Raw genomic sequence first — 15162 nt, forward strand, 5'->3', positions numbered from 1 at the left:
CCAAAGATTTTTTTAAAGCTTCCATTGCTAGCCATAAGTTCTGGGTAGCCCCATCTCCCTTTTAGTTTAACAGTGATAGCAATGGTTCTCAACCATGCGTTCAGGGCCTCCTGGGGGGCCACAAGCAGGTTTCAGGGGGTCTGCCAAGCAGGGCTGGCATTAGACTTGTTGGGGCCCAGCGCAAAAAGCTGACGCCCTACTGCATGGGGTTGAAGCCCAGAAGCCCGAGCCCCTCCACTGGGGCTGAAGCTGAAGCCTGAGCAACTTAGCTTCGTGGGGCTCCCAGTGGCGTGGGGCTCTGGGCAGTTGCCCTCCTTGCTACCCCCTAATGCTGGTCCTTGCTTTTATATGCAGAGAAACAGTTGCTGGGGCACAAGGAGGCCATGGAGTTTTTAATAGGACGTTGGGGGGGCCTCAGAAAGGAAAAGGTTGAGAACCCCTGCTTTATAACATGGTCAATCTTCAAAGTGCTCTATGAGCGGCATGAGAGGTAGGTAAGTTTCCTCATTTTACACATGGAGGCAGAGAGATCTAGCAATTTACCCAGAATCAGTAGACCTAGTTGTTGAGCTAGAATTTTAACAAGATAAGCCATTCTACTTCTCATTTCAGTTTACACTAGGAAGCTGCACAAAGCACACATGCAAGATAAGTGAAACCCTTCAAAATAGACTAATAGTCAAACCACATCTCCTTGGACAAAATGCACTCTGAATTATTTAGATAATAAACAAAGAAGTCCTATCCTTTAACAAAACCGCTCTCAAATCTTTTCATATCACGCAGGCCACATCTTAACGTCTTGTGGAGCACCTTCCACCACATTAACCATCACACAGTCCATCTATCCCCACTTCATTTGCAGTTTCATAACATCTTGGTAGCAACTTGGGAGCAATTGCTTCCATGTAAGAGTAAGCTAAGGAAAGCATAATATGTTTTGACGTTTTCTAATGTTTAGCAGCTAGAAAGAGGAGTTTACTTATCTGTAACTGAAGGTTCTTCAAGATGCGTGGTCCCTATCTGTATTTCACTGAAGATTACGCATGCACACCATGCACCCGGAGGTGGTGATTTTGAAAGTAGTGTCCGTTTGTCCACGCATGCGCCCTGGCTCACCTGGTGCTTCCATCCAAGGCGATAATGGGCGTGGCGCACCAACCGCATCTCCAGTTCCTTCTCTACTGTGAATCTGGCAGATCTGTAACAGAGGGGAAGGAGGGTGGGAAGCAGAATACAGATAGAGACTACTTATCTCGAAAAATTTCCAGTTACAGGTACGTAACCTCATCTTCGAGTGATGGTCCCTATTGTATTCCACTGAGGGTGATTAACAAGCAATACATAGTTTAGAGGAGGGTGAGAGGATGAGGATGGAATAGTAGTGCAGTACTGCTGCCAAGTCCTGCCTAACGTAGAGTGAAGGCGTGTATGGAAATCCAGGTGGCTGCTTTACATATGTCAATGAGTGGCATGAGGGGGAGGTAGACTTTATAGTTGGTAGTAGAATTTAATACACCCTGAAATCCACTTGGAGATTTAACGGGTGGAGATGTCCTGCCCCTTGAGTGTCTTTGCTATCACAACAAACAGTCTAGGGGACTTCCTGAATGGTTTTGTTCTCTGAGGTAGAACACCAAAGCTCAGCAAACCTTGAGGGAGTGGAGTCAACACTTCTCTGCAGATGCATATGGTTTGGGGAAGAAAACAGATTGATGAATGGCTTGATTGATGTGAAATTGAGAAACCTCTTTTGGCAAGAGCTCAGGGTGTAGTCATAGGAAGACCTTATCTCTGTGGAAAACTGAAAGGTGGGTCTACCATCATGGCTCCAGTTCACCAACTCTTCTCGCCGAGGTGATAGTAACAAGGAAGGCGACTTTCATGGAAAGGAGGGCCAGAGCACGATGCTAAGAGTTCAAAGGGGGGCTTCGTTAGCACAGAGAGAACAAGATTCAGGTTCCATTGAGGTGCTATATGTTGGACAGGTGGGAAGGTTCTGATGACCCCTTTCCAGAACCTGGTGGTTAGTGGGTGTGTGAAGATAGAGGAACCCTCCATTGGAGGGTGGAATGCACTAACTGCTGCCAGGTATACTTTCAGAGACTTGACGGTGAGACCTGATGACTTCAATGACAGAACGTAGTCCAGTATGAGGGGGATCCCCGCTGATTCTGAGGAAACCCTTTTTCATTGAGCCCATGATGAAAAATGTGCCCACTTGGCCTGGTAACGTCATCTGGTGGAGCCTTTCCTGATGCTAGAAAGGATTTTCTGCACCACCAAAGAGCATGTTTGCTTTAAGGCAGATGACCATCCAAATAACATGGTCAGAGGTGTAACGCATGTGGACTGGGATGTCTGATCTCGCCTTTGCATTGGGACAACAGAGCTGGATGGCTGGGGATGGGAGCGGATGAAAGCACGTTCTTCTGATAGCTCGGTGCTCCAGGATGTTTAAGTGCATCGTGGATTCTCTGGGAGTCCCCTCAACCCACCCAGGATGCATCAGTGATAATCTTCTTGTCGGGGGAAGAGGGAAGAAAGGGAACTCCCATGCACATATGATGTGCATCCAACTGCCATTGAAGGGATGACAGTACCATGGTGGGGACTGGAGCCATGACTGAAGGCATTGACGGTGGAGTTGTGCAAAGGGGGACACATGTACATGAAGCCATGTGACTGAGGAGGGACAGACAAATCCTGGCAGACATATGTGGGTAGCTCATGATGTGAGCTAGGTCATCTCTTAACACCTGGAGCCTGTCTGCAAGTAAATAGGCTCATGCCACGACCGAACTGATGGTAGCCACTATGAAGTCCAAAGACTATGTTGGGTCTCAGATCAATTTCTTGACGCTGACTCTGAGTGACAAGAGAAAGTTGAGCAACATGGAGGTTGATGCCTTGACTGCGCAGCTAGAAGCCAGTTGCGAAGACATGGAAACACCAGGACACCATGTTACGATGTAAAAGACCTTGGTGAAGACCCTGAAAGCAGTGGCTATCCCAAAAGGGAACACCCTGTACTAGAAATGATGGGTGTCCACTGTGAATCGCAACAAACATCTGTGGACTGGATGGATATTGATGTGAAATAAGTGTCCTTCATATTGAGAAGCTGCAAACCATATGCTTTTCTCTAAGGACAGAATAACTGCTGCCAGTGTAACCATACGGAACTTGAGTCTGTGGATGAAGCGATTGAGATGATGAAGATCAAGGATCAGTCTCCATCTGCTTTTCCTCTTGGGTATCAGGGAAGAAAGTGGAGTAGAACCCTATTCCCTGATATTCCATGGGAACATAATGTATTGCTCCCCACTGTAATAAGGAGTTCATCTCTTGGGCGAGAATGCTGTTGTGAGAGTGGTCCCTGAAGGGGGACAGGGAGGGTGTCTTGGAAGAGGTAGTGATAAACTTGATCATAGATACGGTGGATGATGTTCAATACCCATTTGTCCATTGTTATCACACTCCAAGCATGGGAAAAGAGTGCTAAACCACCCCCAAAGGGGGTCGGAGGGTCATGAAGTGGTAGGCATAGTGGTTGGTGGCTTTCAGGGTTGCATCAGAAATACTCTTGGCTGGAGATTGAAGCCATGACATTAAAGCTTGTGAAGGGGGCCTTGGGAAGTGAGGTCTCTGTCTCTTTTGGCTTTTTCTTTAGAGGCTCATGAGGTCTCAGAGTAGAATTGAAGAGACCTATAATGTTGGGTGAATGATTGGTGGTGGAATTTGCACTTTGGGGCAGGAGCGTAAATGCCTAGTGAGCGAAGGGTGACCCTGGAGTCCTTGAGGGTATGCAGCCATTCATCTGTCTTTTGGTAAAAAAGATGGGATTCATCGAAAGGGAGGTCTTCAGTAGTGTTCTGTACCTCCATGGGAATACCAGAAGAAAGGAGCCAGGACTCTATGCATAACTATGGCCATTTCCATAACCCGGGAAGAGGTATCTGCTTCATCCACCGCTGATTGGAGGGCTGTTCTGGATACCAGCTTTCCCTCCTCAACAAATACCTGAAAACAGGCTTGATTGTGTTGTGGTAGGCTATCAGTAAATTCCTTGAATTTACTGTAATTCAGGGAGCCATACTTGGCTAGTAATACCTGATAGTTCATGATCCTGGATTGTAGGCTACATAAGGAAAATACTTTGTGTCCCAAAAGGTCCAAACACTTGCCCTCCTTATCAGCTGGTGTAGATTGAGTGTGCTGTTTGGCTCACTCAGTTGCAGCCTGGACAACTAGTAAGTTTGGTGGAGGGTGAGAAAAAAGGAACTCAGGTCCCTCCTCGTCAGTAACATAGTAACACTAACATTTTTTGGCCCCTTTGGGGGTAGCTGTGCATGTCGCAGGGATGTGCCACACCGTCCTAGCAAGCTCCAGAACAATGTTCCCTCTAATTTTTGACAGGCCGTGTGCACAAAAAATTTCTTCTGTGCAAATTTTTGACAGGCCGTGTGCACAAAAAATTTCTTCTGTGCATATTGTTGTGCATGTGACGTTTTGCCGTGTGCGTGGGGTTTAGGATCTGTGTGCGCACGCACACACACACACAGCTTAGAGGGAACAGTGTTCCAGAATAGCATAATTAATTGGTAGTGCAATCCTGACCGGCCCTGAGGTGGGGAGGATATCCAGAAACTTATGCTGAGGGTTTTGGATTTCTTCCAGGGGAATCTGGAATTCCCCCATGACTCTAGGCAATTTCAGGAACTGTTGCAGAAAGTCATTCAGAGGGGATGGGGATGCTACAGTCACCACTTCCGTCTGGAGATAATGAGGGAAATCTTGCTGGTTCCGGTGGCACTGCTGGGACTGGACTAAGAGGTTCTTCCTGTACCACAGATCCAAGCATCTGCTGGAAGGACCCTTAAGGGGGAGGAAAGCCAAAAGAAAATTTCCTTGCAGACCAGGCTGATTGAGAAGGGGGGCAATAGGACCAGGATCCTCACTATGGCCAAAAGGCCAGATCTAAAGGGGGTTGTGGTGGTCCCCATGGCATGGGGTGCCCACGGCTCTGAGGTGGTTGAGATGGTAGATGTTGCCAGGGACATAGCTGTCTCCATAAAGGTGTGCAGGGGCTGATAAGACATAGTCGGCTCTTCTCCCAGTTCTGATTTGTTAGAGGAGGAGAAGGTGGATTCAGGTTCCAATGGTGGTACCAGTGAAAGGGTGTAGATTATTGGAGAGGATGGTGAGGGCTCCCATATCTGCGGTATATCCGGTGATGGAGAAATGATCTCTCTGGAGGTGGAGGGGACTGATGGACAAGATGACTCCACATCTGGTAAGGCAAATGCATCCTGGAGCGCAGCTATGGCTCCAGATCTCCCAAGTGTAAGAGGCATACTCCCCTCCATGGGTATCTGCGTCGGCACCGTGGACTTTCCCAGAATGGGGGGATCCCATGTCTTGTGGGGTGCCGGTGATGATGGTACTGATGGTCTGGTGCTCGGAACCGCCGGATCCCATTGTTTGTGGGATTCTTGTGCCTATGGGACTTAGTGCACGTTCCGTCACCAAGGCTCAAACTCATGGAAGGAGAATCCACTTTCTTCAATTTTGAGAAAGACAGTCCTAGGCTTATGGGTATGTTTCCTTGCCTCCTGACTAGGCCCCACCATGGAGACCATGGGGGTGGTTCCACCAGCACCGGATTTGGGCATGGCAGTGGAAGCTGTGTTCCTTGGTGATTTAGGCCGATGTATGGGAGGGTTCCCCAGCGTGCATGAGCAGCGGGTCACATAGGCTGAGGAAGGCTGTGCCTACCCAAAGAACCCAACATGGCCCTGCCCACGCTCCTCTCTGAAGCCCTGCTTGCTGCCTTTCCCCCTTGGCTCCAGCTCAGGCAGGCTGCTCCTCTTCAGGGAAGCAGTGTGCTGGGTCTAAGGAGGCTGGGACTTGGGGGTGGCTGGGGCCATCCAGCGCTGGGAGGGAGGGGGAAGGGCTGGGACCGCGCGCCGCCCGCTTACCCTGTGCTCGGGGAGGGGCCATGCGCCACCCCCCCACCCTGTGCTCGAGGGCTGGGGAGGAGTTGCACGCCAGCCGCCCTGCACTCTGGGGCAGGAGGGCCAGGACTGGCGGCTGCAGGGCTGGGGGACGCTCTGGTAGGGGAAAGGCTGGGTCCTTGGGCAGGGAGGTGGGTCTGGCCGGGGGGCTAGCTTCCTCCAGCCGGCAGTTCACCCACTGCCCATGCCAGCCTGGGTCTGAGTGAGGTCTCATGGCGAGCTCCATGGGGGTGTTTCTGGAGGTGGAGAGCCTAGCTTTCTCGGCTGTGGCTGGAGAAAGAGAGGCAAATTATGTACCTGGATGCCATCAGCTTCCCCCAAGCAGTACAGGCGCATTGGTGTTAGTCATTGACCAAGAAGAAGCGTGGGCGGGAGGTCAGCCGGAAGCCGGAAGTCCTGGGCAAAGTTCGGTACCCGCATGCGGGTACAAGGGTGGGGGGGGGGCATTGTCAAAGAAAACAAAAACCCCCAACTCTATCTAAACTAAGCACTAAAATTATGATAAAACTACAATAAACTGGCAAAACTAGTCTAAAAACTGGCAAACTATGTACACTATCTTATTTAAAAGTGCATCAGAGATGAGGACACTTAAAAGTTCTGACCCAGACCATGTGGTGATGAGAAGGAACTGGAGAGGCGGGTTGGTTCGCCTTGCTCTTTATCGCCTCGGACAGAAGCACAAGGTCAGCCAAGGCGCATGGACGGACCAACAGACACTACTTGCAAAATCTCCCACTCTGGGCGCATGGAGCGCATGCGTAGCCCTCGGAATACAATCCAATAAGGATCATCACTTGAAAAAGACAAAAGGCCAGCACCATGTGACAACCCACTTCTCCACAGATCACCAGCCAAATGCTTCACAAAGCACCAGTAATCTATGGTTTCAGAACAGCCATTTTAAATGCTCCCCCCAAGAGTTGCACTGGTGTTGGATGAACTGAGTCTTAAGTTTTAGTCACACGGGAAGAACGCCAAAGGACCAATAAATGAAGTGTTTTTTTCCTACAAACAGAATTTTGGTTTTACAGAGGAATTGCAACATGGAGCAGGGAGGTGAGAGCCTCTCTGTACAGTTCCAGTGAGACTGCACTTAGAATATTAGGCTTAGGGGTCAGCTCCTGCATACAAGAAAGACCAAGAAGTTGGTGGGAGGCTTAGAGAAAAAACAAACATGATTATGGAGCTGGGGTGATTAAAATAAACACACTGGGAAAGAAGCAGAGGTTGGTTAAGTGATGAAGAAAAAGGACAAATATTTGAAGGGTAAATACCAAGGAGTAAAAAGAAATTGTTTAAGGTGCCATATGTGCAAATAACAAGGGGTAATGGGGAAAAGGGAACAAAGGTAAATATTAGGACAATTTCTTATAAATCTGGTCAAGGCTGCAGAACAGAAGCCCCATTTTTGCATTTAAAACTGGACAAAAAAAGCATTTGTTGAGCTTGAACACTGTCCAGAAAAGAGGAGACGTAGTAAACTCCTTGAGAGTAGGATCTATGTATGGGCCGGATATAAAGCCCACGGAAGTCAATGGAAGTGCGCCCACTGACTTTAATAGGCTTTGGATCACATCCTAAATACACTGAAGAAAAAAAAATCAGAGGCTAGACCACCTTTTGAGTTAACTAAATCCATCTCTCCGACACTGCAGTCTTATTCTTTACCATATTTCCTTACCTGTTCCATAGCCTCCCCTTCACTATGGTCACCTTTCAAGTTCTTCCCAGATGTCAGTTCTTCCCACGTAAACAGCAGAGAGTCTGTTACTTCACCAAAGGGGTTAAAATCGATTAACCATACCTTACTCTGCAGTACAACAAGAAGAAAATAAAATATCAACAAACAAGAGGAAAAATTATCGTCTACTTAAGTGTGGAAACAAAAACATACTGCATGGGCTGTTACAAGACAGTTTTCATAAGAGGTCAAACAGGTCATGTAAATTGATGCAAGTTCTATGCAGTTTCCTATGGAAGGATCTTTCAGATTAGGCTTTATAGGGATTTCTCTCTGCTCTGTGTAGACCTTAGAGATCCCCTGACACTTTGGATGACAACAGGCATTTGCCCTAAATGTCTTTTAGTAAAAGTTCCATTCCTCACACCAATCTTGTGACAGTGCTATATACAGTGGCAGTCTGCAGGATGGCTGCTTTCCACCCCAGAGATGGCTACATTTCAGGAATACTGTATAGTTTTTAAAATGCTTTGGGATCCTTCATGTTGAAAGGCATTTAGAGTCATAGATTCTAAGGCCAGGAGGGACCACTGTGGCCATCTAGTCTGACCTCCTGCATAACACAGGCCATACAACTTCCATAAAATAATTCCTGTTTGAACTAGAGCAGATCTTCTGGAAAAGCATCCGATCTGGATTTAAAAATTGCCACTGATGGAGAATCCACCACAACCTTGGTAAATTGTCCCAATGATTAATTACCCTCACTTATTTCCAAAATTTGGTGCTGCATTGGGTGTGAATCAAACCCTGGTCAAGCACTTGGAAGGCATCTTTGATACCACTATCCCACTGGGTAGATAATTTAACTAAAGACTAATTTGCATTTATTGAAGCTATGTATATGTAGCCATTTGCATAGTATTTAAGTGTTTCAGTCTTAGTGTATTCAACCTCACAGCGCCTCTCTGATGTAGAGACATACTATTATCCCCATTGTATAGATAAGGAGTGAAAGAAAGCACAAAAAACTAAGATGACTTGCCCAAGATCACACAAAGTCTCTGGAGGGAACTGAACCTGGATCGCTCAGGTCTCAAGCTAGCACCATAAGCATTGGACCATCCTTCCTTTTCAGTAAAATCTTACCTATTCTGATATTTAAGACAAATTAGATTGTAACGAAGCATTACTCCTTACCAGTTGGTAGCAAGAATTCTCTCAATTTAGGCATCATATACAAGCCTAGACTTACCAAATAGAAGAAATGCTATTTGTACCATATTTGAGTGGCCGAGGAGTTTTCGTGGTTATTCATCAGAGCCATAATTCAGTGCAATTTGATAACAAAAGACTAGATAGCTACTTAGGTCATGGTATATTTAATTTTCTATTCCTTCCCTCCACTCCATCAGGGTCCTCTTTCTCTAGGACTATCAGAAAGGAGATCCTTTCTGACTCCGTCTACTCTACGGGTGCTAGAGCAACATAGGTATGGTGCTGTAGATATGCTGCTGTAATCCTACAGTGTAGGCACAGACTACCGCAATGGAAGGGGTTTCCATCGTCACTATAGCAACTCCACCTCCCTGACCGACAGTAGCTAGGTTGACAGAAACATTCTTCTATTCACCTAGCTGCTGGGGGGGGAGGAGGGGAGGGAAGAGAACTAAATTGAGAGCCAGATCAGCATAGCTATGGCACTCAGAAGTGTGGATTTTTCACTCCCCTGAGCGCAGTAGCTATGTTGACCTAAGTATAGGCCAGGCCTCAATCTCCTTGATACACTTGACAACTTCCATCCATTTCCTCTAAAATCCCTTTGAAGCTGTGAACACCAGCCTGGTTGCTGAGCAACATGAAATCTCCTCCTCTCCCATTCCCTCCCAACTACAAGTTTAACATGCCCCCTATAGAGCCCTCGTGGGCCCTGATGGCTTGGAAAATGGAAGACATATGGAACCCAGTTTCACACGGCTTTTCACGAGTCTCCTTTGTTGTAATATCATGACACTGATTATCATACTGCAAGTAACTGAAGCTTCAATAAGCTAGTGCACAAGCTCACTATAGCAAATGATAGTACTGAAACCATAACACATTCAGAGAACTAGAGTTTGTTAATATGGAAAATACAAGCTGTAGAGAGAGTGACACACTCTGTACCTTGGGGGAACATCCTGCACCCCAATGTTCATCCTTATAATATGATTGTGTGGTATCCAATGCAAAGTTTGTCATGTTGGGTGTCTTTGGAAGGCTCATGATGCAAGACAGAGGTTCCTAGGGTTGTGTCTGGGACCAGAGATATTGGCTAATGTCATTCGGTTGCACAATCCAAGCAGCGGCTGGCCAAAAGTGCTCACTCACGTAGAGGCTGTGTGTGAACAGCCCGGGAGTGGGGGTTCTCACAATAGAGCAGGGTAAGGCTGGCTCCCAGAGTCGAGGACTGGAGTGCAGATCACCGGTCCAGATAACACCAGGGGAACCACAGTGAGATACTTCAGCTGTTATTTATTGCAGAAGGGTAAAGAAACAGAGGTGGCTTTGCACTGTTGAGCTGCAACCATGGTGTAGCAGCATTACCACCACCAGAGCAGCACTCCAGGAAGCAGACTATTTGCATCAGCCTGGCTTATCATTTTCAATCCCTCTGCTTCTCTTTGCAAATAGTCAGATATTCTAATTACAATGATGCTTTGCTTGTGCTATCATCAGGGCATCTTGTCAACCCAATGACATCAGGAAAAGGAATTTATCATTTGGATTCCTACCACATCGGAAAACAAGCTAATGAACCAATTTGTGTGTCAGAGACAGGCAATGGCTGGCAAAGTTCACTCTGCAGTTCAGAGAATCTTTCCTCCATCTCTGAAATTTTTCAGCTTGTTAAAAAAAGAGTGGGGATTTTTTTTTGTTAAATGTATTCAACTTAACTGTTCATAGGGATTTTACATTCAGTTCATTAGGGAGTTTTACATTGCAGAGGCTTTAATATCAAAAGATAAATTATGGGATCGGTGAAAAGCAAGAACTGGAGTCTGTGGGCACCACAGCAGCACTTTCCTCTTCCTGCAGAGACAGGAAAGAGCCAATGTGCCTTCCACAACCTCTAATTGTTCCCAAAGCTTCTCCTCTAGTTGCTCTTATATCCCCACTGAATTTTGGTAATTACAAATTGGTAGGAGGAGGCATAAAAAATGAACAGATCTAAAACACTCCCCTTCAGCCCCTCTGAAGATTTATTAAAAGTAAAGCATCTATCCTCTGGATCAGCCACTGAACAGTCTTCAGACTAAGTGGAAAAACAAGACTGAAGCATACCTAGGAAACCCAGAGTAAAAGCCAAAGGCCCTAAAACACAATCCAAGACCACTTTCATGTCGCAGCTATAGAGCAAGAATAAAGCTATTTAATTGCAGGCTTCCAGTATTAGCAATCTCTTTTCACTTAACAAGGCAGATTAACATCTGCTTATATGTCTGAGTTGTATGCAATTGTTTTTGATAAAACCATTTACAGGGATCTGCATACATACTAGGTGTGTCCCTCTGCCTCTTGGTAAATTGCTAATGCAGCCTTTGTTGTCCCAAAGTTTGGGTGCCTCAATACCGAGTGTTTACTAGGCAAGCATACATACATTTTCCTTCAAAGATAGTCTCTCCTTTTCTATGTTCTCAAATTATGTAGCCTCAAGACTATGCATGATGTTTTCTGAAGATCCATTTGTGTAGCAAAAACACCACCATCACAATAGTGAAATTAACATAGGCTATATTTTGTATATGATATGGGGAAACAAGAAACAACAGATGGTATGTATTTAGCACCCTAAAAATATACACCGGTAGGTCTATTATAACATGGTAACATTCATTTTATTTTCATAAAAAGATAAAAAGCATACTGCTTTAAGGCAGTAACTATAATATAAGAACATTTAAAGGAAGTTACTAGATAGATAAGAAATGCGATGTTAGTAAGGATAACCAGCAAAGTGAATTGCCACATTTCCCTAATTTCAGCCGTGTGCGTTCGTGCCCACAATGACAGTACACATGGGGCAATGAAGCCTGAGTATTAGTTTAAAATTTAGAAAAAAGAGTTGTGAACTAACAGTGGTCTGAAATATCTTCTTTATAATACTTTATGATCTTTAGATAAAAGTTACTGTAGAACTGCAAAGTGTTTTTACAAACAATTAAGATTTGGGAGGTATGCAACACGAAGTACAGCTACTTCCAGGCAGTCCATCACTAGACAATAGCTGAGAGCAGAAGTAAAGAAAGGTATCCAAAATGGGCCAACCAACCCTGGAGGGTAGCCTCTCCAGTGCTAGCTGCCTGGCTTTGGAGAGCACCCGGCTTTAAAGATTGTGGTAGAATGTTTAAAGAACCCTTCAAGCTGGCTGTTCTGCAAAGCCAGTCAAGAACCGACAAGACTGAGTTCAAGGAAGCCAGAGCACAGCAGAGAGAATATTAGTAATATCAGCTCAGAGTAGAAGCAGAAGGACTGAACTGAGTTTACATGAGCCGTATTGGAAGGCATATGAAAAGTTGCATAGAACAGATACATTCAAGTTGCTTATGTCGTACTCCAATCTACTGACGTGCAAATTCCAGCCTCCTGGAACGACAGGGACTTGCGGCAGCCTCCCCAGTGTTCTTTCAGTCACTCTACAGGGTTCTTGATCTTCCAAATGTTGCAGCCCTTGCAACAGAACAAACACGCACCCAAGAGACATTTTGCTGGCGAAAGAGCTGTAAATAGGCAGAAGCTGGGCACTTCTCTCGTTCTCCAGGTGAGGTTGCCATGCAACCACATTGATCTGGAGCACAAACTCTGGAAACTGATTGAGCTACACAACACTCAACACCATTTCAGCGCCTATAATTCACACACTAAAGAGACACTGAATAATACATTGGCAAGTCATGAAAGTGTGTGTACAGGCAAGGGTGAAGGAGGTGGGTCTGACACACCAAGGGACTAACTGGCAGTTTTCCAGGAGCCTGAGGGCTGCATGGAATTTGCACAAATAATTCAGAGATACACAGATAGACACAGCTATATTAACTGGATAGATGAAGAAAACATGCTTTTTGTCCAAGATCACCAAGATTAAAATCTTTCACTTAAATAATCTTTGTCTTCACCCTTCAAATTACAAGACAAGACAGCTACAGGCTGAATTTGGCCAGACTTGAAAAATTCTGCTCATTAACTTGGCTGTGGTAAGTAAAATTTTCCCTCTTTCTCTATCCTCCCTGCCTTCCTTCCCCCCCATCATAGGCACAGAATATCAGGGTGGGAAGGGACCTTAGGAGATCATCTAGTCCAACCCCCTGCTCAAAGTAGGACCAATCGCCAACTAAGTCATCCCAGCCAGGGCTTTGTCAAGCCTGACCTTAAAAACATCTAAGGAAGGAGATTCCACCACCGCCCTAGGTAACGCATTCCAGTGCTTCACCACCCTCCCAGTGAAAAAGTTTTTCCTAATATCCAACCTAGACCTCTCACACTGCAACTTGAAGTCCTTGTTCTGTCATTTGTTACCACTGAGAACAGTCTAGATCCATTCTCTTTGGAACCCCCTTTCAGGTAGTTGAAGTCTGCTATCAAATGCCCCCTCACTCTTCTTTTCTGCATGCTAAATAATCCCAGTTCTCTCAGCCTCTCCTCCTAAGTCATGTGCTCCAGCCCACTAATAATTTTTGTTGCCCTCCACTGGACGTTTTCCAATTTTTCCACATCCTTCTTGTAGTGTGGGACCCAAAATTGGACAGTACTCCAGATGATGCCTCAGCAATGCCGAATAGAGGGGAATTATCACGTCCCTTGATCTGCTGGCAATGCTCCTACTTATACAGCCCAAAATCCGTTAGCCTTCTTGGCAACAAGGGCACATTGTTGACTCATATACAGCTTCTCGTCCACTGTAACCCCTACGTCCTTTTCTGCAGAACTGCTGCCTAGTCACTCAGTCCCTAGTTTGTAGCAGTGCATGGGATTCTTCCGTCCTAAGTGCAGGACTCTGCACTTGTCCTTGTTGAACCTCATCAAATTTCTTTCAGAAGTCAGGTTGCGTCAGCGGTTCTCAAACTGTGGGTCAGGACCCCAAATATTAGTGGGATCACCAGGATTGGCTCAGACTTGCTGGGGCCCAGGGCCAAAGCCAAAGCTCAAGGACTTCAGCCCTGAGCAGCGGGGCTCAAGTTACAGGCCCCTTGCTTAGGGCTGAAGCCCTTGGCTTCTGCTTTGGTCCCCCTGCCTGGGGTGGTGGGGCTTGGGGTTTGGCCCACTACCCGGGGTGGCAGAACTCGGGCAGGCTCAGGCTTCGGTCCCCCGTCCTAGAGACGTGTAGTAATTTTTCTTGTCAAAAGGGAGTCGCGGTGCAATGAAATTTGAGAACCCCTGGGTTGGGTGAATAGATTTTGTACCTGTGCTGTGTTTAGCTTTTAGCCTGACTTGAAACCAATGTCATAAAATTACCTGGTGTTGACTGGATGCATTGGTACAAGAAGTACTTCCAATCCAGACACACATCTGTTTATACAATGACAGTGCCAAAAATAGTACCTAACTACAAAACCCAGAAACTTTCTCTACATATCAGCCACCGAGAGACCTGAGAGTCAGAATCAGTACTTAAAATCATCAGTATTGCCAACTCCATCTGCTGGAACATTGTGAGTCAGGCCCCTCCCCACAAATCACAACTGGTTCAAATAATGAGTAGGACTGTCAAGCGATTAAAAAAATGAATCTCGATTAATTGCACTGTTAAACAATAATAAAATAATTTAAATATTTTTGGATATTTTCTACATTTTCAAATATATTGATTTCAATTACAATACAGAATACAACATGTACTTTGCTCACTTTATATTATTATTTTTGACTATAAATATTTGCATTGTAAAAAACAAAAGAAATAGCATTTTTCAATTCACCTAATACGAGTACTGTAGTGCAATATACTTACCATGAAAGTTGAACTTACAAATGTAGAATTATGTACAAAAAAATAACTACACTCAAAAATAAAACAATTATTTGTTTTAAAAATTTTAGAGCCTACAAATCCAATCAGTCCTACTTCTTGTTCAGCCAATCGCTCAAACAAGTTTGTTTACATTTGCAGGAGATAATGCTGCTCACTTCTTGTTACAATGTCACCTGAAAGTAAGAACAGGCGTTCTCATGGCATTGTTGTAGCCAGCCTCGCAAGATATTTACGAGCCAGATGCACATGTCCCTTCATTCTATAACCACCATTCCAGAGGACATGCGTCCATGCCATTGACGGGTTCTGCTTGATAATGATCCAAAGCAGTGCTGACCAACGTAGGTTCACTTTCATTATCTGAGTCAGATGCCACCAGCAGAAGGTTATTTTTCTTTTTTGGTGGTTTGGGTTCTGAAGTTTCCGTATTGGAGTGTTGCTCTTTGAACTAT

At 45.5% G+C, this 15162-nt stretch overlaps 1 protein-coding gene across 3 annotated transcripts in view; it reads right to left on the reverse strand.

Annotated features, from left to right (window-relative positions):
* The window catches only part of CDC123 (cell division cycle 123), a 75905-nt gene that overhangs the window by 6528 nt on the left and 54215 nt on the right, over nt 1-15162 (reverse strand). For 2 of the 3 annotated variants that reach the window (XM_073328761.1, XM_073328759.1), the window contains one exon: nt 7702-7830. In XM_073328761.1, coding sequence (XP_073184862.1) covers nt 7702-7830 — 129 coding nt within the window. Of the gene's footprint in view, nt 1-1119; nt 1202-7701; nt 7831-15162 lie in introns of all 3 variants that reach the window. The other variant, XM_073328760.1, reaches the window with a different exon arrangement.

Source organism: Lepidochelys kempii, chromosome 1 (genome assembly GCF_965140265.1).
Source record: "Lepidochelys kempii isolate rLepKem1 chromosome 1, rLepKem1.hap2, whole genome shotgun sequence".
Classification (NCBI taxonomy): domain Eukaryota; kingdom Metazoa; phylum Chordata; order Testudines; family Cheloniidae; genus Lepidochelys; species Lepidochelys kempii.